Source organism: Calonectris borealis, chromosome 18 (genome assembly GCF_964195595.1).
Source record: "Calonectris borealis chromosome 18, bCalBor7.hap1.2, whole genome shotgun sequence".
NCBI classification, from domain to species: Eukaryota; Metazoa; Chordata; class Aves; order Procellariiformes; family Procellariidae; genus Calonectris; species Calonectris borealis.
The window spans coordinates 11,243,676-11,270,474 of record NC_134329.1 but is presented as its reverse complement, the minus strand read 5'-3'; the positions used below and the strand labels follow the sequence as shown (position 1 = coordinate 11,270,474).

At 41.3% G+C, this 26,799-nt stretch overlaps 1 protein-coding gene across 7 annotated transcripts in view; it reads left to right on the top strand.

The window, feature by feature from the left end:
• DGCR2 (DiGeorge syndrome critical region gene 2) overlaps nucleotides 1-25,311 on the top strand; it is a 49,926-nt gene extending 24,615 nt beyond the window's left edge. For 2 of the 7 annotated variants that reach the window (XM_075167936.1, XM_075167938.1), the window contains 8 exons: nucleotides 5,685-5,812; nucleotides 8,080-8,297; nucleotides 9,274-9,350; nucleotides 11,947-12,123; nucleotides 14,151-14,354; nucleotides 18,340-18,492; nucleotides 19,179-19,415; nucleotides 20,204-25,311. In XM_075167936.1, the coding sequence (XP_075024037.1) occupies nucleotides 5,685-5,812; nucleotides 8,080-8,297; nucleotides 9,274-9,350; nucleotides 11,947-12,123; nucleotides 14,151-14,354; nucleotides 18,340-18,492; nucleotides 19,179-19,415; nucleotides 20,204-20,445 (1,436 nt within the window). In that variant the 3' untranslated portion in view covers nucleotides 20,446-25,311. Of the gene's footprint in view, nucleotides 1-5,658; nucleotides 5,813-8,037; nucleotides 8,298-9,273; nucleotides 9,351-11,946; nucleotides 12,124-14,150; nucleotides 14,355-18,339; nucleotides 18,493-19,178; nucleotides 19,416-20,203 lie in introns of all 7 variants that reach the window. The other 5 variants (XM_075167937.1, XM_075167941.1, XM_075167942.1 and 2 more) reach the window with 3 other exon arrangements.
• The last annotated feature ends 1,488 nt before the right edge of the window (nucleotides 25,312-26,799 follow it).

The window sequence follows — 26,799 nt, the reverse complement described above, 5'->3', positions numbered from 1 at the left end:
CTCATGGAATTTCTGTACTGTTCTATTTCAACAGTAATTGATCCTAAAAATAGTTTATCCCAAAGTGGTGTATTCTGTGAAATGGTTGAAACAGGCATTAATATCTTAAACAGGGACTTTTACAAATGGAAATTTATTGTTTCTACTCACTTCCTCTTACATTTCTCTACAAGTAATCTAAAGTAGTAGCATAACTTTTCCACCTTTATAAAAGTTGTGTATTTAAACCAGAGAACAGAGAATGGATGTCTTAAATTCCAGTGCTTTTCATAAATCCTATCCATACCAGTTTCCTTCCTTCTTTTTTTTTTTTCTTTTTTTAAAAATTGAATTCTTCCCAGGGATAAGTGATCGGATTGTGCCATCAGCTGTCCTTGGGTTTCTCCCAGCATCTGAATTTGAAAACCTTCAGCTCGTCCTGTAGTGCACACCCTTGCCTAATGCCACATTCTTCCTTTATAAAGTATTTCTCAGCACTGTTTTCTAGACCTGCTTGGTCAGAAACAAGAACACCGGAAAGTTTCAGCGAGCTGAGTTCTTAGGGGTTTTTTTCCCCCGTGAGCCTGAGGCCACAACCAGCACTGGACAGCGGGCCATCCTGGTGGCGGTGGTCCTGGGGCAGCAGTTGCAAGCAGTGCTAGCAGTAGTATGAGCTGCCGTGCAGTTCTATGGCAAACAGTACCATTTTGCATGTTTTCATGCTGAGATTGGGAGCCTGATTTCACACAGAACAATCTTGCTAGGAAGCTAACTGTAAATGCTGATCCTGAGCAATGTCATCTTGTATGCTGTGCTTAGAGACTTCCCCAGATACTGTATCAGGAAGAAATGTGCAGACTTGGAGGTCACTTGCCCTAGCACATACACACTATATCATCTTTGAGTCTGCAAAGTCTCCTTTGTGGAGCCAGCTGAAGGTATAGCCAGTAACTGATAAAGCAGCGGCTGCAGTACACTGTTTTGCAGTGATCATAAACAGCTTTGTGTTTTGTTTCGCCAAGGATATTGTGTTTGGTTGAAATGACTGTTGACATTTGTGCACTTTTTAGTACATCTCCTTTTTTAAAGCTAGATAATAATGATAAAAACCTCTGATCGTTTCCACACCTTTTCTGAGCCCTTGCTGAACTCCTATATGATGCATTCTTTTTACCCTACTTCGTGGTGTTTAAATTATAAGCTCTTTACTGTCAGTCTGTTACTTTGAATAGTGCTCAGCACAGCAGGATGCTGTTCTTGGTTGGCGTCTATTTCCTAGCATAATACAATTGATAAAGCAAAGCATGGAGCTGTTTGATCTGAGAAGAATCACTCCTCTCTGGGGACTTCTGAGCTATATCTCCAAATCTTTAGGCACAAAACTGGATTTAATCCTGAAGTTCCCTCACCTCTCAAATTACCAGATGGAATTAAAAGCTTTCCAAGCTTTTAGTAGGTAATATGCTAGGCAGAAAATTTGAAGCTTAGGGGACAAGGCAGCTTTTTATGTAAATTTTGAGAATGTATGTCTTTAAACAGGAGCAATTCAAATCTTGAAACAAGTAAGATATGACAAGACCTGGTTGCTTCACAAACAGTATAATTTTGATGTAATTTGACATAGTACATCCATCCTTGTGAAGGGTTTGGCTTGAGTGACTTGTCATCTGTGACACAGTAGCTCTGGAAACTAGTTTAACTCCCCAAAATCCAATATTCACCCCTGTAAGTCCTGACCCTACAAGGACCTCTCTATATTACAGTCAGTGTCTTCTGTTTGCCCACCCTGTTTTTTCGGTGCAAAGCAGCCCTTGGCCCGTGTGGCAGATTGCAATTTTTCTTCTAGCTCCTCTGAACACAGTTTTCTATTTGGCATCGTGTTTGTTCCCCCATGCAGTGCTGCTCAGCACACGTACGTTCCAGCCTGTTCCTATCTCAGCTGGTGCCAGCTCTCTCTTTTGTGTGGTCTCAGCTCCTCGGCCCACATTCCGTTTGCACTACTTGGCTTTTTACTTCCTTTTACTTGGTCCGAATGATGGAGGCACTGAGGGGGATGAAAAAGGAGCTTTCTGCTCTGCTTCTGTGCTTGGCTTCCCCTAATGAGACACCACGTGTGAAGAAAGTGTTGCTGAGAGCCTGTGGATAAATGCTGCAGAGTAATCTCCATGGATGTCCATGGAAGAGTATGGACAACGTAACTGAATTCCTTCCAGCCTCTATGAATAATGGGCAAGCTCATGTTTCTTTCAGACTTAAACTTGACTGCATTTGTCCCTTCCGTTTTTTCCATGTACCCAACAGCAACAGCAAAACTTGTACAAAGCTTTTTCTGTGAGTTAGCAGGAGTGTGTTTTGCAGGCTGCAGTGACAGTGCTTGTTCAACTAAAAAGTGATTAGAAATGTAATCAAAATTTCTTCCCCTTCCAATCTCTTAATTTTTGTTGTGAACAATTGTTGAACTGTTTTGATTCAGATCTGAAAAAGTTTACCAATATAAAATGTACTAGGAGTCATCCAGCATGGCAAACTTCCACTCTGAATTGATAGCTTGAAGTTTTAAACAACTGAAAATTGTCACAGAATCAGCAGTGTTGGGCAACTTTCTTGATGTATAGCACTATACCTGGACCGTAATCGTGCTAGAGTGAACTGTAATTCAACTGTAAGCAACTGTAAATTGGAAGGGGCTGGGTGAATACTAATCATGACTTGATGCATTTGGAAACAGATTGGAGGATGCTTGTGTCCACCACGTTATAGTATTCGAGGGGAGAAAAAAAAATTACACCTCATGAATTTTTCCTTGAATGTATTTTTCCCTTTCCCCCACCAACTAACAAGCAAATTAAATTTCTGGTATAATTGTACGAAATCAAAGGAAACAGAACTATCTGTCTTGGCTAGTAAAAATACTACTGTTGCTGTTATTGCTTGTGGTTGTAGTATCTAGAAGAATAAAGGTTTTGAAAAATAGCTGATCTTCCAAAATTTGATAGCTTTCAGCATATTAAGTATGCACATAAGCAATAAAAATGATGGCTTTTCCTTTCTGAAACACTCAAGCATGGTTAGGTTGTGATCTTCTGGTTTAGGTTGTTATCTTAAAGCTTAGTCCATGGCATTATTAATTTATAAAAATGTTTTTATGAAGGAAGCAGGAACAGCAAAGTACATAGAAAATTCTTCTGCAGAGTATTGGAAAACTACAACAGAAAACCAGTCCAGTACACCTTTGCCACCAGAATCTGCAACGGCTTTTCATGGCAGTCAAGTGACTTAGAGGCTTGTTAGCATCTCTTTCTTTATTGCCCTGGAAAAACTTGTCATCATTGCTTTTCTCAGACTGAAAATTCAGGTCAAATAGAAGCAATTTAATGTTTGAAGAGCACCATTTTATTAAGCGGCTGACAGTGTTGGGCTTGAAGGAGAAGTGACTTGCGGTGGCTGCTTTCTGCCTCTTCAATCCTGCCTGATTTCAGCGGCGAGTCTGCTGGCAGGGGCAGATGCTGAGGAAGGAATGACTGTCCTGCTTCTTGGGGGAGGACTGATTGAACTCACTTTGGGTGGGATCTGTGTAGCTATTTTTCAAAGCATCGGGCCTAAATTTTGTCAATTTAAGATGTTAGCCCAAGTAACCCTTTCTTAACCTTGCATGTTAAAACCTGTCAACTTCTCTTTTATTCCTGGGGGAGGTAAATTGTTAAGTCCTCGTGGGTGTTCTGTTTAGCCATGAGGGTCAGCCATATGGTGTTGCATCTGCTCTCATTTCTGAAAGGGAACTAATTCTTTGTGCGTTTGGTTCTTACTGGTTCTTTGGGTTTAGTTGTTGCCATTTAATGCCATGGGAGAATAGAGCTTCCCCTGCTGAGCTCCGTTCATCTTTGATAAAGCATTCTACATTAGTTAGTGTTATTTTTAAAGTCTTACTATAATTAAAGATTTGCTTTTTTAGTGTCTCAGTTTTGCTTTGAAAATCATAGTGTAAATACTGCTACTGAACCATTAGGATTAAGAAAGTCAAATTCTAAAACTAAAAACAGATTGGCCTTTAAAGTAATAAAAAATAATCAGTGATCTTCACTGTCGAATTATTTTACCATTTTGTGTCCTTTGAAATGTACGCTAACTGAATTTCTTGGTGCTAACTTCTTGCCTGTGATAAATAGCATATTCTAATATTGAACAGTAAAATTACTACTTTATTCCTGTAAGGCCATATGAGTGTATTATGCACAGCCATTTCTTAATGGGTGATCTCTATAGATATGTAATTCCTAGGATAACATGATAATTAAATATCCCTTGCTTATCCCATTAACCCAGGGCAAAGTCAGTATGCTAGAGCCAGATGAATGCAAAGCTACTCTGCTCTTCTTGGGCTCCAGCTAGTGATTTTTTTTCTCACTGGTGCTAACATTTGTTCCAAGGAGTGCATTGTTTGATGGTGGGTCTTCTGGAGGTCTTTCCCCCCAGGTAAAGTCTCCAACTCTGGAATTACATTATCATGAAATTGCTGTGGACCTCTTGCTTTTTGAAGATAGTCTGAAAGGGGAAAGTTTTATTGACGTAGTTTTGAATATATTTCTAACAGATGTAGTTCAGCCTGTTGAAGAAGACTATGTAGCTCCTCTTTATTTGGGACCATGACTGGTTTCTGTGGTTTATCTAAGCTAAATAGAGCTAATCAGCTTTAAAGGAAAATAAGCTGATTTTTTATAGAGAAATGAATGTCTGCATAGCTCTTTGTGCTGGTTAAACTCTATTACCTTTAATAACATCTGGTAGTATTAAATAACATACTAATAGATATTTCTAATGCTTACATTCTTGGGTTCCTTATTTTTCTCTTTTTAAGGTTAATCCCTTGTTTCCAGATTAATCTTTCTTGGTGCTCATCTCCGTCTTTCTCAAAGGTTTCTCCTCACCACCATGCCAGCCTTCCTACTTATGATCTTGCTGGTTTTGCTGGCTATGGCCCATCCTGCAGTGTCTCCACCTGAATTGTGTGCTCCTTATTTATTCCTGGTAGGCGTGTGGAGCCCCCCAGCCCCTTTTCTGGAATAACATCTTGCACTGTGTTCTTCTTAAGTTATTGAATCCAGTTGTCACGTATGCCCGTTAGAAGCCCTGACACCGAGATGAGACTGTGTATGGTTTTTTGTTTCAGAAATAATGAACTAATATTTCCTTTAGAAGCTTGAGAGTGAATGAAAAACCTTGTTCTTCTGGCTGAAGATGGGTTTTTCTTTCCTGGTTTTAATTTTGTCCTAGATTTCAGAGAATGCGTTGGAAAACATATTGGAGTTGAACACACAGCTGAGAAACGAAGCAGTTGGACAGTGGGTAGTTCTGTAAACAGGAACAGATAAAATGCACTGGGGATGATGCATGCATTGCTGCAGCAATTGAAATGACAAGCGTCAGGTCCTGTGTACAACTGCAGGCTGTTGAGAATCTGCCAAAATATTTAGCTTACTCTGCAAGACTCATGTAATGGCTTGTTGGTTCTTTTCAGTTATAGGTATTTCGGTTACGTACCGTGTAAAATGGCCAAGCTGCTATTGCAGGGATCTACCATCTTTCTTTACCTGGCTATGTTACTTATCATATATGTCTTGAATTAAAACCCAGAGAAAGTTTAATAAAATGAAATCTGCCTTTTCTTGCATCTTTTACCAGTACTGACTATTGCTTCTGGTCCCCAGGCTTGACAGGGGACCAGCGAACTTACCATGGGAAAGAGAATGTGGACTCCAGGCACAATCGAGGGAGAGGAGGAGAGACAACCCGCTTTCACACTGTCAATGTGGCACAGCCTGTCCGATTTAGCAGTAAGTTGCAGACTGGGAAATCTGGGCCATCTTTCTGCTAATTAATTTAGCAATTTAGGCTATTTTTTTTTAAGGAGAAATTAATAGATGTTTCTCTTGCATAGCCTTTTGACCAGATTTTACCCGTGCAGTGCTTTTTAAGGTTTTTGTACATTTCTTTTATATATGTCCCGTTATATTGCATAGTTTATATAGCAGGCCAATACATGCAAAGAATTCTACTTCCCCAGTAATCCTGTTTTTGTGAAACCAGAGTTATAATTTTCTGTAATAACTCATTGCAATTACAGAAAACTAAGCCCATGGTTTAAGTGATGGTTTCAGCCTGCTGCAGGGCTGGTACTCTAGCCCTTGTCTCTTGATGTCAGCTTGCATGTAGGATTGTTCCTCTGGAAGGTGGGGGGAAACCAAAACTGATGGCTCTTGATTGAAGTAATTTTGAAGATGGTCTTAAAAATGTTGCACTATTATTATTAATTAAGTGTATCTCTGATGTTAGGAGTTTTGTATCCTTTTTAATAGGGAAGAATATTCTTTAGGGAGAGGGGAACTTGAGGAAATTCTTCACTTGCTTCTCTGAAGACAGTGTCTGTCAAGGAAGTATGTAGCACTTGAATGGGTTTCACCATGTTACTCCCATCAATCAGTCAGGAATCTTCAAAAATATCACTTCAATGTCATCCTACCCTCTCACCTTTAGCACTGCTAGTGCCACATCTCCCAGCCTTATCTAAAGTGTTATAAATGTCCTGCAAGTGTCCTTCCCACTGATCATAGCTCGTAGTAACTGCTGCCTCTGAATCTCTCCAGGCCCAAAACGTCTAAGTCTCCCTTGCCTTCTTCCTCTGCTCTTGGTTCCCTCTTTGCTCCAGGCATCATCCAGTGATTTGGCAATGTGAAGCAGCACTGATTAACCTTGGAGGGAGGGATGGGACAGGTTAGGAAGAGGACACGGAGGGGAGACAGTATGGCAGTAATTGAAGATGATTGCTTTGGACTATGGTGATCTTCTGAAAAAGACAAGTGATTAGCAAAAGTAAAAATTTACCTTTTTGTTGATTTTTTTTCTTTAAGAACAAAAATGCTTTTTAAAATAGATATTGTGATTTCTCATGGATTCCAGTAGCTAAATTATGTTAGTAAAATTTATAGAGGACAATAAAGCAATTTGGAAATTGATACAGCAATATCTAATATGCTCTGCCATCTGATACTGTGTTCTGTCCCATCTTAGTGATGTGAACAGTAGATCTTAAAAGATCCCATATAAGTGGAGAATAAGGGAAGATGTTTAGTTAAAGGGCTTCAAATCTAAGTTTGTGTATCATTATCTGATGATAAAGATCACTGTTTCTGAAGGGAATAAAGAGGCTTGAGAACAGGAACTCTGTGAATGCATGCAATGAACATAAAACAGTTTGTGAATTTAAAGTTCCTTTCTTAGGTGTTGTGCAAAATTAATACTGCAAATGCAGGTGCTAAAATCGTATTTCATGTCTGTTTTAAACTTTATCCGTCTGTCTCTGTGATGCTCTCTATTGGTTACCCATCACCCCCAAGAATGCCAGTCAAAAGCCCATGGGCCTGTTTCATCTGGAAATGCCTTAAGGCTTTTGTTGTATATTCCCTCAGTTGAGTTAATTGAGAGAAAGCAAAGACAGCAGTTCACACCATCACCTTCTCACTTCCTAAAGATCCACTTTGCAGTGCTGTTTTTCCAAAGCAAACAACAATTGCCCCAGAACCCCCATGTGTTTAATGATTGACTGTGGGAGCAAGATTGTGTGAATACTACGGAGACTGTAAAAGTAGGTTGAAGACTTCACAGCAAGTTGGATGTATTGCTAATCACCAGACAGAATCATTAAATTGGCCACCTCTGGTTTTTTCTTCCTGCTTCTTGCTGCTTGTTTTGACTTGGATTGATCGAACTGATTGGATTTATAAAGATGTGCAGGGAAATATCTTCCACAGTAGATCATCAGTCTTAATTAAAGACTTTAAAGGCTGTCACAGTACAATGAAACATTACTAGAAGTTGCATCTTTTAAAATACATTTAAAAAAATTTTCCTTTATCAAAAGCTGTAGTAAAGTAAGTCTTCTGTGATGTGTAATGCATGCATCTCCTCCTGGTGAGGTGAAGTATACACAGTATGTTGTGTGTACACATCCAAGTGATTATGCATTGCATTGTCATAAACTGATTGGGATGCAGTATCTTGAAGATCCTAATTTGGGGGGAATGGTTTCCCTTCTGTTCTTCATGTTTCCTAGGAAAGTGCCCAACAGGATGGCACCACTATGAGGGTACAGCCAGCTGTTACAGAGTGTATTTAAATGGGGAGAACTACTGGGATGCTGTGCAAACATGTCAGCGGGTGAATGGATCCCTCGCCACCTTCACTGCAGACCAGGAGCTAAGGTTTATCCTGGCACAGGAGTGGGACTTGGAAGAAAAAACATTTGTAAGGAAGGACCAGCGTAGGTGAGTAGGAAGGAAAGGACAAGATCTTATATTACATGAGAATGGTTTCTGTGTGATACAAATGCTGTCAGTTCAGCTTGCTTAGAAAATCTCATGGTAAAATTTACTTCAGGTTAATAACCCAGTATGAGCATGCTGGTTGACTGTTTGGTTGTGGCTATCTGTATTTTATGTTTTAATTAGCATTAACAGATAAGCTACAATTCAACAGTCTTTTTATCTTCAGGTTGTCTCAGCAACGTACTAGTATTCTTGAACTGCAACAGGGAAGATGGATTCTACAATGACTTACTGCTGCACTACCTTGTATAGAAATAATTCTTTAAATTTTTCAGTGGAATTTTTGTTTCCATTAAGTACCAGTAGCTCTAACAAAGACTGCAAGTTTGAGATAAGAATGAAGTAAAAAGCCATTTTGAGTTGCAAGAACTGTGTTCTGGTGGCTTTAGATATTTCATTCTGTTAGTTCACAACAAACAATTCCTTTTTTTTGCCTGTGGGCTTTTTGTCAGTCCCATGGGCTGCCATGACAGATCACCAGGAGGGGTTCAGTAATGGTGTATCTCTGTCTCTGGAGAGTTAGACGGTTTAATCCGGAACAGTCTGACGTAAGTTGTATATGTTTATAAAATATTTGACTTCTGGATGCTTTTGTGTGGTTTTTGGGTTCGAGATACTGAAGTGCTGTCGTAACAACAGAATAAGGTGCTTATTATGAGTAGAAATGAAAGACACTGAGTTATCATTTGTAAACATAGAAAACTATCGAGTATTTTCCTCTATTCCTCAACTGTAGTCTCTCTGTCTACGTTGCCAACATATGGGCTGAAATGTTAAGGAAAAAATCATCAGAATGTTTTGAAAGTTAGCTTTTAACTATAAAGACATTGGAAGGTTCTGTGTAATTTATTTTAATTTGTTCGTATCTCTTTGGCTTGTATCTTTAGAATCTAACTTAATTTTTTTTTTTTTGTAGGTTCTGGGTTGGATATCAGTATGTGATCACCAATCGAAATCACTCTCTAGAAGGTCACTGGGAAGTAGCTTATAAAGGTAGGCCTCTCAAATTATTACTTAGATAAATGGCCCATGGAAACTGTCTTAAAGCATGATTATTATTTGCAAGAACAATATAACTTCTTTCAGTGCTGGTGTTGAAATAGTGGAGAGGAACTGCTTTGCTTTACAGTGTCAAAACAGAAGAGTTTAATACTCGAAACGTCTTATTTTCAAGTGTAAGAAGTTTAATAGTTTTTTCACATTGACTTCTTGTGGAAAGGACATGTTTTTCAGTTCATTTGGGCTTTCCCCTTGAGCAAGCTGAGAAAAAGGAAACTGCTCTGTAGTTTCTCGTTCTTTGTGGTGAACGTCTAGATGAACTGCTGATTCCTGATTCTAGTACTTGCACAGACTAGTGTAGGATATTTGGGGGTTTTAGCGTTTTAAAAATTGGTAGATTTTTATATACTTAAAAAAATCTTGAGTTTTGCAGAATTACCCAGATTTTTTTCATTTTAAAGTCCTTCAGATAGTTTTCTTAAACTAAGACAAAATTTGCCTAATCCGAGAAATAAATCCCAGTTTATATGAAAAACTGAACATTAATCTGATAGGCATCACTGGCTGAACTTTTTCAGTTGCAAAACAAGCAGCTCCCTCTGCTGAATATGCAGAGTTATGTTTCTATACCTTTTAATTTTAACTAATTCAGTTGAGGGATTAGTTAATCTTAAAGTCATTATATGAACTCTTAGGCGTAGAATTGATCGTCTAAATGCTGTACTGGTTTAAAACAAAGCGATTTTTTTAAGCACTGTGAATTCCAGTGTAGCATTTGAAAACTAATCTATTTGAAAACTATTCAGTTTTCTTCTCATATACAATTTTCAGTAATGGAAAATCTGGAAGGAAAACTGTCCATTAGGTACAAATACATAATTATGAACAGAATTTTGCTAAATGGTTGGGTCTTGAAAAATACTTCCTTTAACACATGAGAAGTAGCAGAACCCTCCATAAGCTTTCTAATGACAGCACTTGTTTACTGTGCTGCCATGCACAAAAATATTGATTTCCTTTGTCATTTAAGTGAACAGAGTTGACTGAATATTCAGAGGAAACTGTTCCTTCTTGTGGAGGCCGGAACATTTTCATTAGTTCCTTAAAGTAGAGCACCTAAAGATGTCTTTGGATAGCAAGGGAAAGGGAGGGAAGAAAGTCCAACTTTTTTCTCATAATAGGGATTTCTGGTCTGGACAATACTGTTTATATAGGTAGGTTTCTCCTGTGAAGCCCAAGAGAAGAAAAAATCCTCCTTAAAAGGACCTTTCTTTGCTCTTTGGAAAGTTGACTGCACTGCCATCTGCTGACAGAGTGTTTACAACCAGGGAGGCATAAATTATAGAAAAATCATGATACCTGTTTTTATCATAAGTTTTATTTAATTTGATGCATTATATAAATTTAAGCCTTCTCAATACCATGTATTGTTTTGTTTGCAAGCTTTCTATTTAAGAAAGGGATACCTATGTGAAATAAAGTACATAGTAGTACGTGGTAGCATTCAGTAGCTTCTGAAAAACTTTACTTAAGCGTCATTGACTTGTAGTGAGGCAGACTCTGAATTCCTAGCATCTGTTTGAAAAGTGATTTAGGGTCCTATAACTTGGAAATTTTAGTCCATTATGGGGAGATGTGGAAGGTAAGCCCTCAAAAAAAAAATGATAGCAGAACCTAGTTGCATTTTAAAAAAATTAAACAAACAAAAAACCCCATCATACCTAACAGTATTTGAAAGGACCATCATGTGAGAAGACTGTGTAATATGCTAACTGTAAGAGCTGTTAAAATCAATGTTTAAGCACACAGATTTGGAAAGTAGGCTTCTGAAAACGTATAAAATAGGCTAATTTTCACAACTGCTGTGTCTTGATCTGCCATTAATCTCTGCAAGTTTGCATACCAGCAGATTTAGCAGCGAAGCGAGACACTGGTCAGAAACAACATTTTAAAAGTTATAAAATGCCTTCAACACCTCTTGCACTGTTTGGAACCCATCACAATAGAGTCTCGTAACGATTATGTGAGTTGGAAGGACCAAGTAGTCCATACCACCACTGCAGCAGCAGAAGCGGCATTGCAGCCTTGTTTTCTGCAGAGCACTGCTCTGCACTCTGAATGAGCGGCGTGAGACGTGGGGGAGCGGCTCTGCAGTGCACTGCGCAGGATAGATGTACACACATCTTTGGACGCACTAGTAGGTGCTTGGGGTGCCAGGTATGGGTTCTTGCTCCACTAGTAGCAAGCATGGCCAAACTCTGCGTTGTTTGAAGGGGTGCATAACTATTGGCAGGCAAGCCCCATGGGACTCTGGAAAGCAGCACTTGTAGAGATATCAAAACATCACTCCTACTGGTGCAGAATGACAAAATTACCCAGTACTTTGAAAACAGCAGCCTCTTCTCTCTGTGAGTCACCCCTTCCCTCCCCGCTGTTTGCCTTCCCCCGGAGGAATGTTGCTAATGGAAGCTAAAGCTAGAGGACAGTAGCCTTGTAGCAGAGTTGGTGTGCATGAAATTAGTGACATTACAGAGCCTTTCTAAAGCTTTGCATGCCCGCAGGCTGCTTATACCAATGCATCTTGTTCTAGGCTCTTCAGAAGTATTTTTACCCCCTGACCCTATCTTTGGTACGGCTATGTCTGAAAATGAAAACGTTCTTTGTGCCCAGCTTCAGTGTTTCCATTTTCCTACCCTTCGGCACCACGGTTTACACAGCTGGTATGCCGAAAACTGCTATGAGAAATCTTCATTCCTCTGCAAAAGGAGTAAGTTGGTTTTAGTTCAGTGTTAACTGTGTTGTGTGTTTAAATATGCATATAACAAATATGGGGAAATCGGTTAGTTATCCTTTCTACCTTTTGCCCCGTGAATTAAAAAAAAAAGGGGGGGGGAGTTAAATTTCTGCTTGGTTTAAATAAATAAGAGCATCATAATGTGTGATTGAGAGCCACAGTACAGATTTTCACTTAAAAATGATTGTTTAAGCAACTGTATCAGCCCCAAAATAAAGTATACTTGGGGAAAAAAAAGCGTGCCTTATTAGTAAATATCACTCTTAAATGATTAACTTCACATGAAAATGAGGAAACACTTATGTCTGGTTTATTTTGAATATAGCAAATTCTATTAAATTCTTTCCAGCCAATTATTAGAACTAGGGGGGGGGGGGGGAAGCAGGTGGAGCTACTGACTTAAAGTGAAAAAAATGGCTTTCATTCTGTATCTTGCATTTCTTTACTCCAAAAGGCTTTATACAAACAGAGGTATTGACAGTATTTTCAGGTAATATTTAAGATACCTAATATAGACGGTGCTTATTTGCAAGAAGGAGAAAAGTTGTTGAACTTTTACTGCAGTTCTTGAAGTGTTTCTAGTTTGCTTTTTCTTTAAAGCAGGAAAAAGACACAGAATGGCAAGGGAGGAAAATTCAGCCCTTCCTTGCCTTTGCACCTGAAATACTGAAAACTAGGAAGACAGGATATTGCCTTGTCTACCTTGAGGTGTAATAAAATCTTGGATATTGAAGGACATGTGTTTTGTCGAAATGATGATCAGAAGATGACCTTTTTGGTCATCTTTTCGGGATGATGTTGTAAGGAAGGTGATAGCTCTGCCAAAACGTTAACCAGACGGTGAGGGTATCAGATGTATAAGTTGAGCAGAAGAATACTGTGTCCAATTTCGGGCCTCACAGTGCAAGAAAAATGTTGACAAGACTTTGACAAATTGAGGCGGGTTCAGTGGGGGCCAGCAAGATGGTGATGTGGGCTGAAGTGCCTGTCCTTTGAGGTGAGGCAGTGGGAACGGGGCTCCTTAAGCCAGGAGAAGGCAAGGCTTCCAGGGGACCTGATAGCAGCCTGCCAGTACTTACAAGGAGGTTATCAAGCAGATGGAGCCAGGCTCTTTACAGTAGTGCATGGCAGGAGTCAAGGGACGTTAAGTTGAAACAAGAGATTTGAATTGATGCCAGGGAAAACTGTTTAATCGTGAGGATAGTTGAGAGCAGAACAGCAACCCAGGGAGGCTGTGCAACCTCTGTCCTCAGAGGCTTTTATGACCAGATTAGATAAAACCCTGAGCAACCTGTTGGGATGTCATAGCTGACCCTGCTTTGAGCTGGAGACCTCCTCAGGTCTCTTCCAGTCTGAGCTTTCCTGCAGACCCTCCCAGCTGACCTGTGTGTAGGCTGGAAGAGGCAGGCCACACTCCCGGAGCAGCTGCTTCAGCTGGCAGGTCCCAGCGCCATCTGTGTTCCCTCCCTCTGGTTTTGGTGTGTCCCTTTAGGTCATGGGCGGAAGATACTTAAACTTCCTCCGCTGGGCAGGGATCAAGATGCAGCTAGGGCAGTGGAAGCATTATTGCTTGGCTTCCTTTTATAGGCCTGGCCTGTTAAGAGCGCCCTTCAGGTTTGGTCCAGACAAGATCCAGCTTTTCCTAAGTACCAGGAGAGAGGGAGGGAGCTGCAGCAGGCATTGACAGTGAAGCTTAAACTTCTCAGACCACTTGCTTTCCTGTGTCTTGGAGAGGATGCCTGAAAGTCTGTCAATTCCATTAAATACTTAAAACTCACTTTGTCAATTTTGAGCAGTAAATCATCCCTGCATGCCTCCAGACAATCCATTATTTTCCCCACTCCTTGGAGATTCCTTTTCAAAGTTGCTTTAATGAGAAGGCGTGGCTTTTAACTGGTGGTCTGCTTATGTTTACAAATCACTTAATGTAGCAGAATAAATTGGACTCCTGTCTGGCAGGCTCACAGACACTTGAATATTGATGTGTGTTTCTGTTCTAGGCCAGACTTGCGTTGATATCAAAGACAACATTGTCGATGAAGGCTACTATTTCACTCCAAAAGGGAATGATCCCTGTTTGAGCTGCACATGTCACAACGGTGAACCTGAAATGTGCGTGGCTGCTTTGTGTGAACGGCCCCAGGGGTGTCAGCAGTATCGCAAAGACCCTAAGGAGTGCTGCAAATTTACATGTTTAGACCCAGGTAAGAGTTGACTGCTACGGTTTTGTCAAGAAAAATTAATTCAGTGCTCAACTTGGTTATCTTTGGGTATAACTTTGTTTGAAATGATGCATCCTTTCAATGTCTCGACATTGCTGGGTGCAAACCCCCTGTGGAGAAAGATCTCAAATCATGGGAAATGAGACGCTTCAGACTGCGGCTAGAAATAATTAGTCATCCTTGATGCTACTTATATAGGAGAAGCAGTAGCTTATTTTCTGTATGGAGGTTGACACTACTGTGGATTTTTAGTAGTGCGTCTTGCACGGTTCCTTTGTCATGTTTAGTTGACATGAAAAGAAAAGACTTTTCTCTTGAGCACTAATTAAGCATCTTTTTCTGGACATGAGCATTTATGTGTGTGCAAGTTTGCATGCAGGGATCATGTGGGCAGCAAAGTTTATATTGAGTTTCAGTACATGCAACCTTGCTAATTGGATTTGGCATCTCAGTGCAGCTTCTTGTTTTGGATCAGTAAAGTCTTCAATTGACTCTGAACTGTTTGTCAGTCACCATTTGGGGATGTAGATTTGGGGGGGGGTATTTTTCTGTAAAGAAATGTATCTTTCTTGGAATTTACTGTGAGGGGATCAAATACTGGAGCAGATTGCTTGTGGAGGCTCCATCTCTGGGGGTGTTCAATGCCCGATTGGACTCTGTCCTGCGCAAGCTGCTCTAGCTGACAGTGCTTGAGCAGGGGTTGGACTAGATGATCTCAGGACGTCCCTTCCAACCTAAACCATTCTGTGATACTGTTATTTCCTGGTATTTTTAAAGAACCTAATCTTATCGGAGTGCACGAAGAACCTATTGTTCTGAACTCCTATGGAAAACACGGAAGGTCAGCTCTTCCCATCAGAGGCTGTTACAAAAAAGCGGTGCTTATTGGCTTCCAAATTTGCAGTCTTTCTTACTTGTCTTAACTACAGAAGTTAATCTTTAAAGGCCACTGGCTCCTCCTTGGTGTCATTCACATTTGTTCTGAGGGTTAAGCTTAACAGATATTCATAGCTAGTGTTGCAGGTTGATTGGTGAAAGAGTGGGGAAAAAGCAGGAGAGTCTTCCTCCCACTCTTATCAGCAGAGTTAAGACTTTGTCTTCGCTTTTTTTATCTTCAGGAACAGTGTCAGCAAAGCATCATCCAGCAGACAGGATAAGATGACCTGGGATAACCTCATGCCATGTTCTTTAATCCTTGCTTATTGCCGTGGGTCTTAACTATTTCATGAATACTGTTTGGAGAGTGTATTTTACCACATCCTTTCTGATCCTTAAGCTCTTCTTTCTGTACGGATGCTAAATAAGACTGTTTCATTATACTCTGGCCTGAAGTGTTCTGGTTTTTTTAGTAACTTCGTTTTTGAGAAGAATCATCAAGCAGTTGTCAAACTTCCTTCATAATGAAGTTACTTCAGCTAGTGATAAACACTGAAATTTTTAAATGAAGCATTTCAGTTTTCCTTCTGGGTGTTTATAAATGACTATTCCAGATGACAAAATTAATGAATTACTTTCTTTAATCAGCATGTATTTATCTTTGTACAATTCTTACATACATCTTCCCTAAGCTCTGTTGCAAAGGAAAGAAAACAGTTTACTAATCAACAGTAAGTAAATTAATCACCCAAGGAGAGACCGGGGGGGGGGGGGAATAAATCCTGCTGTTGGGTTGGCAGGTAATCAGCTCTCGCAGTGTGAGTGGGTGAGCAATGATTACAAGTGGATAACGAATATTACTCAAGGACTTGGTAGTAGGGGAATTTTCCAGTGGTAGGAGTAAGCTGAGCAATCACAGCTATACTGTCTTGAAAGGTGCTTCTCCTCATTTAGTTGAAGATAAATAGCAGAGGAAAATCTTTCATGTACTAATGCTGAAACTGAGGTAGTCTGTCTATTGCTGGTCCATGGATGTGGTAGAAAATAATGCTTCTGTGTGGCTCTTGTTTAGACAGACCTGCAACTCTTATTTGTGAAAAGGTAATAAAAGAAATAAAATACTTTGAAAGAGCTGATGGTGCAGAAGCTTTTCTAGTGACTAAACTGGTGCAGTTACAGGGTATTACTACTGTAGTGAGTGTAAAACAGCCTTTCTGAAATAATATATTTGTATTTATGTTGGAAATCTCTGTGATGACTTATCTTGTTCTGTACAAGCTGGGTCTTTGTCTTTTTTTTAATCTAGGACTTTATTGACAATAGTTTATCCAGCCAAACAGGTTGAACGTTAGGAGCTCTCACAGGCTGGGAGCAGTGTGATAGAGGCCCAAGACGCTCCAACGTCCAAGAATTGCAGTTGTAGCTGGCCTAAAGAGAATACGTGGAAGTCAGGCTTTCTGCCTACAAGATTGCATCATGCTTGCATGTGTGTATATTTTACTTAAGTCACTTTATTTAAGGCAGTTATTAGCACTAATTTATGACGTTCATGAAGTCAGCATTGCCATAAAATGGAGGAGGAACAACGGCAGGTCTGTGGTGTTCAGGAGGGTGTGTTGGTTGGTAGGTGTGTGACTGCATCGGTTTAAGCTCTGACAGTAAGAGTTGCTAAAAGGTTTGACAGCGCAGAGGCTTTTGTACTGCACAGCCAGATTTGAGAGGGTGCAGTGTTCGAGCTCTATGCATAGTGCACTATTAAATGAATTTTTTGTTGCCAAGAATGCATGACGTAATAAATACCACCCTGTTAGCCATGTATTTTAACGATGTATAAATTAGGTGGATTTTTCTGTTACTAGCATTTGTAGCAAGTCAGTACTTAGAATTTGTGTGACGCTTTTAGCTTTCTTTTGTAAGGAATCTTTGATACAGCTTTAGTTGCTGTTAGTAAAAGGAGAAGTATTGAGAGAGCTTTTGCAGCTGTGGTGGATGCAGGAAAGGAGAGGTGGCCAGGATCTGGCTGGTTGCTCTAGGGAGTGCAGTGGCACTGTGATGGCTGGGGAGAGAGGTTCGTACCTGGTAGTGCTTGTGTCCTGTAGCAGTAGGTGACCAGGTTGTGCAGCCACTTCGTCTGTTTCTTACCCACACCTAACCTGGGTGCGTTTCTCATTCAGATCTCTTTAACGGGAAATTGGTGCAAAGAACACAGCATGGTCATTTTTAGGTAATTTTTCTTTGTGTAGAGTGTCTGTATGTGCACATGCTACTTAAGCATAACCAAGTATGATTAGTTGAATTGTGAAAAATTAATAGCTCTCGTGTCTGGCACTGGTAGAACAGTGATAATTTGCTCGCAACAGCCTTCCAAGTGTGGATCTGGTTAGCAACGGTATAGAGCTGTCAAGGTCCTAAGCTCCTCGGTCTGTTTCATGTTCTGCCACTTGCTTTCTGTGTGATTCTAGGAAAATATGTAATTCCTGTTTACCTTGATCTCTTCAGTTCCTGAAAGATGATTGTCATGTTGATTCACCTTTTTAAGGTATTTTTCGTTCCTATCACTTCATGGTGCTAACCAATGTACCAATGACATATGGAATTTACATGACCACATCTTGGTGATCTCTAAACATGACAATGTTTAGAGATTTTGTTGCTGGAAATGTAAAAGTTAAGATGTTCAGAAGTCATGTAGAGATAGTGTGTAGATATGGCAGTTCTCCAGCCTTTCCCGTGGCTTCCAGGCCTGCTGTCCTCTTTAGAATAGCATCATCAGCCATGGCAGGGAGGCAAGGGGATGTGCAAAATGCCATTAACCTTTCCTTTTTCCCGTTTTCAGAGACATGAAGCCTTCAACATTTTGTCCCTTTTGCTGTTTAAGATATTTTTGGAAACGTTTAGATCTTCTTGCAACAAATAGATAAATCACCTGATGATTCATAATTTTCTTACATTTTTGAAATATGGAGAAGTGTTAAACCAGGCTAATGAATCTCCACTCTGCATTTATCTCTCCATTACTGACAGGAGAACATCAAGAAAAATGAGTCTTGAACAAAACTAACAGGCTTCTTTTATATGGTTTATGTAACAGATGGCAACAGTTTGTTTGACTCAATGGCCGGTGGAATGCGTCTGATTGTTAGCTGCATTTCGTCCTTCCTCATCCTCTCTCTGCTGCTTTTCATGGTCCACCGGCTACGCCAGAGGCGGAGAGAGCGCATAGAGTCTTTGATTGGAGCAAATTGTAAGTAGCCTGTATCTGTAATAAGTCTTGATCTAAGTAGTGTATGTGCTTCAGAATAAAGAGAGCAGAAGAAATACAAATCTGTGGAAAATATCAGCGGAAGTCTGGTTATAGATTCTAGTCAGTACTGTACCCAAATGTAGCTCTGTGCTGGCTGCCTGAACTGGTCACAATTTGTACAAGTTCTGGTTCTCCGAACCACTCCCCATTCAAAGAAAAATCTTTTATATCAACACTTACCTTGTGCCTTGTGCTTATTATTGACAGATTGATGTACGTAAAGGTGAGAAATGTCGTGGTCTTGCTTGACTGTGCCTCTGTGTGTGTGTCTTGGTAGGTTCTTCAGACTTGAACTTTTTTAATAATGGATAATGGAAAAGTATTTTTTGTTTGTATGTGGTCCAAATCTGAAATATCTTCTATGTGTGAATGATCTCCTAAGTTTGAAGAGGTTAGATTCAAATTTAGATGTGATGCAGGACAAGCAGGCTGGGAGCAGGTGGGCCTGGGTATCAGTGTGTAACTGCAGTGAGTTGACTTGTATAGGTTATGTAGACTTTTTTAGATCTTCAGGAGACATGAGTTCCTTGGGTGTGAAAAGTGGAAAAGGGTGTTGCGATCTGCCGTAGACTGAAGAAGAAAGCATGGGATAAAGTCACTTACTTCTTTTTCTTCTCTTGAAATAGTGCACCATTTTAACTTGGGCCGCAGGATGCCTGGTTTTGATTATGGTCCCGATGGTTTTGGAACTGGCCTTACTCCACTGCATCTTTCAGATGATGGGGAAGGTGGGGCATTTCATTTCCATGATCCACCTCCACCCTATACTGCTTACAAGTATCCAGATATTCAACATCCAGATGACCCACCCCCTCCTTATGAGGCTTCTGTCAATCCAGACAGCATCCTTTGTTCCACTACAGGTATGCAGGCAATAACTTCTCCTTTCTTCCTCTTTTTCATTTTGGCTAGAGGGTAAATTTTCTTTTTAAAAAACTATAATCATGTGTTTTAGTGATTGTGATGGGAAAATACATTTCACAATAAAATCTCCTATTTTGGCGATGGAAGTGTCTTTTGTTAAAATGTGTCATTAAGCTTGGTTTTTCTCAAAGGTTCTTTGGATCACCTAAATTACAAGTGGAATCCATGCTGCAAGCAGTTTAACTCTTAGACCTTACCTATTTTCAAGCCTTACCTTGGATGGGTTACCTGGTTACCTAGTTTCCACTATGCTGGTACCTTTTCTGGTCTTTTGGAGATAGGTCTATAGAGATTGGTATTAAAAAGTAGAACAAATGTCAACTACAAGAGATTTTGAATAAAATATATCCAGCGTCTTCTCTCCTCCCCACTTCCCCCACCCACACCCCCAAAACTTGACCAAAAATATCACTTTCTAATGATTCACCCAGTGCTCTTCAGTTTTGCAGCTGCGATATTCACATACTGTAGAAATCATTCCGATTTGGGGTTTTATAGCAGCATATCTCACAAGATAAGGGAGCCTGATTAGTGCAAGTATCTTATTTATATATCGAAGTTTTATTTTTGCTACATAATTTTCCTCTTTTGCAGTGTCATCTCTTTGTGCATTAATGCAAAACCAGGAAAAACTCAGAGCTTCCAGAAATACAGATAGTAAATCTATTTGGGAATGTGAAATGATATACTTCATGTTCTGATTCTGCTTGTTTTTTGTCCTTTGCAGATGGAGTTCTTTCTCAGACTGTGCAAAGCAGTCCTCCATCACTAGGAAACTGTGATGTATCCCCACAGCTTACAGAGGGATCGCTTCCTCCCTCAGTTGGTCCTTCTCCAATGGAGCTGGAAGACTCTGCTGACAGCAGCACCTTTCTTGTCCCTCCTGACACAACACTAAATGAAAACACACCGGCAGAAACTCTTACGGGCAGCCGTCACAGCCACTGTTCTCTCAATACCGTTGTATAAAGGAGTAAAAAGCCGACTGCCAGTCAGAAATAGTTTTAGCAACTGTTTGCACAGACAAACACTAATCCGTGGTTTGAACTTCAGAAGGAATCTCCACTTTGTTTTTTGAACACTACTTTTATGTTCTAGATTAGAATTGTGCCTCTCGTTTTTTGGCTGTCGTTATTCATTCACTAATTGGTTTGTCTTGTAAATATGGATTGTATAACTGCTCTTTTTTTCCATTGGCTATGGAAAAGAGTGCAGAGAATTCCTTTGACTTCTGAGGAGGTGAAAAGTATGGGTAGTTTGGTTTGTTTTTTCTTTTTCCTTAACCTGAGAGGAAACAAAATGTACATCAGAAAAAAGCTGCTTGGATTTGGCTGGATACCACTGGACCCAGGGAACAGACGATGGAAAAAGGAGGGTAGGAGCAGTCACCGTTCAATCAATTGCTTTCTCTCTTGCTTCAGTGCTACACTTGGAAAAGGCAGAGAAGATGGAACTGCAGGGGAAGGGGCTGGGGGCCTGTTCTACAGAGCGGGAGCACTGAGGAGCTAAAACATGCCACCAAGTAAGAGTTACACAGTATAAAACATTTGTGTGTTTTGATCTGCCTTGCTATTTCAGAACACCGTAGGGACCGGAGGATGATCTTCGCAATATGTGACAAATGGGTACTAAGAAAACTAGGATTTGCAATTACAATTATTTGTTGTTGGTAGCTGCAAAGTCTCATATTGTCGGGTAAAATTCTGGCCCATAAAGAAAACTGGGTCTGTGTAATGTTTGTGTCCCTTCGGTAGAATCCTCATATGTGTTAGGTAGTACTTTAGGGAAGAGATGGGAAGCAATTAACTTTCATGCAGTCTACTTCACTATATGAAGCCCCTGTTTTTTATAATCCCATAAGGAAGATTGAGGTATTTTTCCTTGTACTTTAACTCCTATACAGTGAACAGTTGCACAAGACTGGCCTGGATAAAAGACCATTGTTCTTGCTTTTCTTATTGCATGCTACATCTAGCATGTAAGTGTGTTCCCTCCCCTCCATTTCACATCTTTACAGTTCTACAAATATCATTTAAAAACAGTGATCAACACACACTATACATAATGTTTAATTCTAATTGGACACTTATTCCTTATCCGAGTCCCATAAATTGCCAACCCTATTCTAGGGATTTCCCCTGTGCCCCCCAAACCATTTATCCAGGTCCCACGAGGGGTTATAGTGAGGTTAGTGTACTTAAATCAATAAAGCCATTTGCTTCAGTCCGATATGTCATCTTAAATTTCCCCCTCAGATTGAACTCTTTAAGTTAATTTACAGATGGCAAAAAGGTTCATTCACTCCCTCACTAAACCCAATGTCAAGCACTGTTGGTTTTGATAATGAGTGCAAAATAATCTTTACAGGTGATTTTAAGTTTAGATTTCAGTGTACAAATGATTTACCCTTTCCCCCCATCCTCCTCTTGCCTCTGCTTCTCCTTGATTTTACTGCAGCGTTCAGCAGATGAGATGAATTATAAGGAATTTGTAAAGAATGCCCCTTGTGAGTGTTCTCCTGTTACCTTATGAAGGGTATAAGCCTAGAGGGACGGGAAGAAAACACTGCATGGGGGTGTGTATGTGATCTATTTTTCTAGTAATGACGAGAAATCATACTTGTATGACAAATCTAACCCACTGTTGTGGTTTCCCAGTGCAGCTGACTCTTTCCCCATTGAATATGCTGCTACTTTCTATTCTGTGTCTTGCCTATAGGCTTATACGCTACTTGGGGATTGGTCTTGACAATTCAACTCCTTTTGCACAGAAAACTGAGTTTCCCTATTGAGATCATATCTGGTGTCTTGACATTCAGACGCTTGCTAACAATCTTGAATCCACCGGAGAGCGTGAATCACAGTTCTGGGGTGCGCTGCTGGCACACGAGTGGGAGGAAGCACTGTTGGGAAGCCTCTCCGCCTGGAGCTGTACTGCCGCCCGCGTCCTGCTCTCTGGTTTGACTGGCTCTAACAGCAGTGGTACAAAACGAGAGGAGCAATTCTCCACCCTGTGGGATCTCTTACCGTCTCCTCCTCTGAGTTCAAGTCCTGGTCTAATGAAGTGGATGGATAGCAGTAGTCAGAACCATGCATACAAATTATTGAGCATTTCTGAAGTATGAAAATAAAGTGGGTTTTGTGCGTTTTTGAGCACATTCATACGTTTTATACATTGTATGTACTGATTTTTCTTTAGTTTTATAGGTACGAGTGCGTGTGTGCGTGTGTGTGTTTCTGGGTGGCGAGATATATATATATATAGATATATATATATACATACATACTGTAGACAGTAACCTTTGTGCTGCATCCAGCTAGGTGAAGCTAAGCACTGGGATATAAATAGGCTCTTAGGGTTAATACTTCTGTCAAGCTGGCTCCACCCTGTTGTAGGACAGGCTGTGATAGTGTACACTTAAGTAGGATGCAAAGTCTATGCTACTACAATCTATTCCTGAAAAATATTTTATTAGCAGTGCAAAATAGATAACTTCCTATTTCTTTTGAATCCAGATGGAACATTTGTTCTTCGTAGTATCCTAGCGCAATAACAAAAGGCCTTTTGGCTTGGTTTAGTCTCTGAAGCTGTGTTTTGTGGCTGAGGTGAACAGATACCTTACCTCACACTTCTCCTAACACTGCGGGAATCTGTTCGATACTTTTTTATTTTACTTTTGGTTCTGTGGTGAATTTTATTTGAAAATAAGCTCTGTAACAACTGCCAACTTCATGGTGGCTCCTGGTTGTAGCTATTCCAAATGGAGGCTTCTTTGTAGAAGCCTTGGTGTGATATTTTCCCCATTGCTTCTGAGCCTTTCCCACTTGTATATTGGCATGGAGGCCGCTATTTTCTCTCTTTTCCCCTACCCTTCTTCATCTTAACTGTAAACAAGGGAAATCTTGCCTTGAATAGAGCAGTTCACTAAGTACAGCTCATTTACCTCTGGGTGAGCTTCTAATTTGGCAATAAAATTGTCATTTTTTTCCCTTTTTAATGTAGCTTTTTCACACTGAGTACTTTCTCTTGGAGTAGGAACCTTTGTAACAGAAAACGTCACAACTACTCAGACTTCTGGACCGACTGGGGAAGAGTTAAGTTTTCTTGACAGTAGTTGACTCCTCAGCAAACCTTCCTTGCCCTTGGCAAGGTGACCGGCAAGCAGTTTGTCCTGAGCACCAATTACAGAGGGTTGATGCTTGCCTGAGGAAGACCTTTCTGTTTTGATTGCCATTAGATTGATGAGATCTTTGGAGTTATTTTGTGCATTGATTTTTTTCCCCACCACTGTTCACTTCTGTGGATGTTTTTCTTAACTACTGGTGCATCCCAAATGTCCCTCCAGACCCAGCGGGGGAGATGGCATTACCGCATCATTCCCAGCAGCCCACATGAACAGCGAGTGCATTTCTCTTGGGATGTCCTTGACCACAGTCGTTGAAAAGTCACAGCACTCGGTTCTGCACAGGGCTCGCGCCTCCCGTTGTGGCCTCAGACAAAACCGCTCCTCAGATTCCCCATCTTTACGACATACTGTGGTGCCATATCGAGGTCTCTGCTGATCCTTCAAGAACAGCCTAGATACTCACTTCTAGCGCTGTTACTGGTGATACCTGTACACAGTCTCACAGCAGCCTCTAATTTTTTTACTAGATAAGTTGTAGAGTATTGTAATGTTAGGATGGTGGGTTTCATTCTGTGCTAGAAGATCAAAACTGTCATTCAGATGTACAAAGAGCTTGTCTGCGTAATGTTCAGTCTTGTCTAGTTTTGAGCCTCAGACTATTTCTTTACCCATTCGTGGCAGGACACTGATCTAGAAGAAGAATGAAGTAAGTGGAAAATTTTTTCTGAAGGGTTAATCTTATAGTCGGCGGGTGCTCTGCCTCCGCAGGCGTCATGGGGTGATGGCCTGTTCAGATGTGTCTTGAGTTTCACTTGGGAAGAAAATGTTTTTGTGACCAGTAATTACTGTTCTTTTCCCATCTAATGTTAAATGAATTTGAAGCTGTTTTTAAAGATGTTTTTATCTTTCAGATGTGGATTTTCAGTGGCAAAGCACTGGAGTTTAATGTTGCCTCACACAATCCATAACATGCGGGTTTTTTTTTTTTCCAGTTGCTGAAACATCTTTTTTCTCCCTAGCTAAGGAACATGCAATATACAGAAATGTCTTTTAAATTTTCCTTGCAAGCTAGGAGCTGGACCCTAAAATTAGAGCAGATTAGTGTAGAGGAGGGAAATCGAAGTTCATACATTTTGCTTCTGACATTCCCCAGTTCCAAATGAAATACCCGTTTCTTTGGAATAGACGCTTTCGGCAGTAAAGATCTGCTTCCCCTAACAACAGCCTGCATTACCTGCCTGCTACGGTACGACATAGCTTTAATTTTCCCCTATTGTGCACCTTGAACGTTGAGTGGGTTGGCGTCGATGCCAGCGGAGATGCTGCGCTTGCAGGCTGCGTGCGTGGCCGTGCTGCGCTGTACCCCGAGTGTCAGGCTGGCGGATGCCTGGGAGGCTGAGAGAGAGAATGAGAAACTGCTTTTTACCTTCTCCTGGAAAATAATTTTAGCCAACGCTGCATTTGCAGGCTTCTCCTGTGTAGTTGGTTTTGTGACTGGACTTAACTGTGGCAGTGTATAAAAGATTTTGATATTCTGTGAAATACCATGTAGAATTTAAATTTGATACTATAATAATTCAGTCCCTGTGACACTGGTTTTTTGTTTTAACTTCTTTCTTTGGGGTTGGCACTAATCTTTCTTTTTTTCTCAAGATGCTGTGAGAAACATTTCATCCAAATGCCAAATAAATTGTGTTCTGTAAGAGAAATGGCCTGTTCCAATGTCTCCTGATTTCTGCAAATTGATATGGTTCCTCAGCGTTGTGAAGGAAGGTCTTGTTAAATCACGCTTCTGAGCTGTGATCCTGCAAAAAGATCAATAGATGCATTTAACTTTAAGTAGGGAGGCTGCCAAAGTCCCTTTGTGTACAAACTCCAGCGGAATTTACCTATATTAGTGTAATTTTGCGAAAGTCTTGGCTGTATACCCAAGAAGGTGGAATGCTCCTGCCGCCCTCTCCAAACCTGTGGGGAAGATGCCAAGCCTCCAGGCAGGAGGCGCAGGTGCTTGTGTTGGATGGGAGGGGTGTTCCGGACCCCCAGCTCCCGGCGCAGGGCAGCAGGGCTTTGGGGAATGAACCAAGTTGGTTGGAGACTTGACCTGGTGTCAGAGGGGGACAGTGTTAGCACTGAGCCGTGCTGCCTCCGCGCGCCCAGCAGGCACTGGGGAGGCTGGTGGAAAAGCCTGACGAGAGGTCTGGCTGTCCCCACTTCTTCAGCTGTTCCAAAATTCGAGCTCCGAACTTTGCATCCAATTCCTGAAGGAAGGTTTTGGGTACCGCACCCTTCCCTCAGTTGTGTTTTACCTGCGTGGTATGGGGGCTGGAGGGAGGGCGCTGGGGTGACCTTGGGTGGGCTGGCAGGAGACGCCGTGGCTGAGAGCCGTGTTTTGGGGCATTCGGAGAGTTTCCCGTCCGGCGCCAGGACCCGTCTGTCTTGCGGGGAGATGTGCAGCAGATGGCGTTTCTGCTCACACCAGCCCCGAGCTGCGTTACATTACGGGCGATTGCAATTCCCTTTGGAGCCGAGGGGAAACGAAATGAGCCAGGGTGTGCGGTGGGAGAGGCAGCTCTCCCGCCCCCCAGTCCCCTTGGCCTGCAGTGAGCTGGGAGGTGATGCTGCCTCTCTTGAAAGAGCCTGTAACTCTAAACTACTTAATAAAGCTGGCTGATAGCCGGGAATATTCCCCCAAAAGGCCTTGCTGGATAAATAAGCCTCTTTGAACATTTGTGCTGGTTTAGTAACGCAGGCTTGCAGCTGGAGCCAGCAGGGATACGGGATGGAGCAACACTAGCTCCAAGTCAGAGTCGCATCTCTTCTGTCCCAGCGAGGTGTGCTCGGCATTGCTGCTGTCTCCTCCCCTGGGCCGGGCGCTGCTGCAGAAGTTCCTTAATCCTGTAGCACGTACTTACAGGAACACAGCTGGAGACTCCAGACGTTGGCACGGTCGGTGTGCTGGTCGGAGCGTGGGCCCTTTTGGAGCGGGGAAAGCTGTGCTGCTGGCACCTGCCCCTGCCTCTCTTCTGGAGCAGTCTGGGCAGCAAGTGCAGTGCCACGGGGCCACGGAGCCCCTGCGTCCTCAGCCCCGTCCTGGTGACAGCTCTGCGGATGGCCTGCGGTACAAGTGCTGCAATCAGATTTTCTGGAGCCATGCAGGGTCAAATCTGCTTTACCTGGGGGAAGTAGTTTAAGAATTA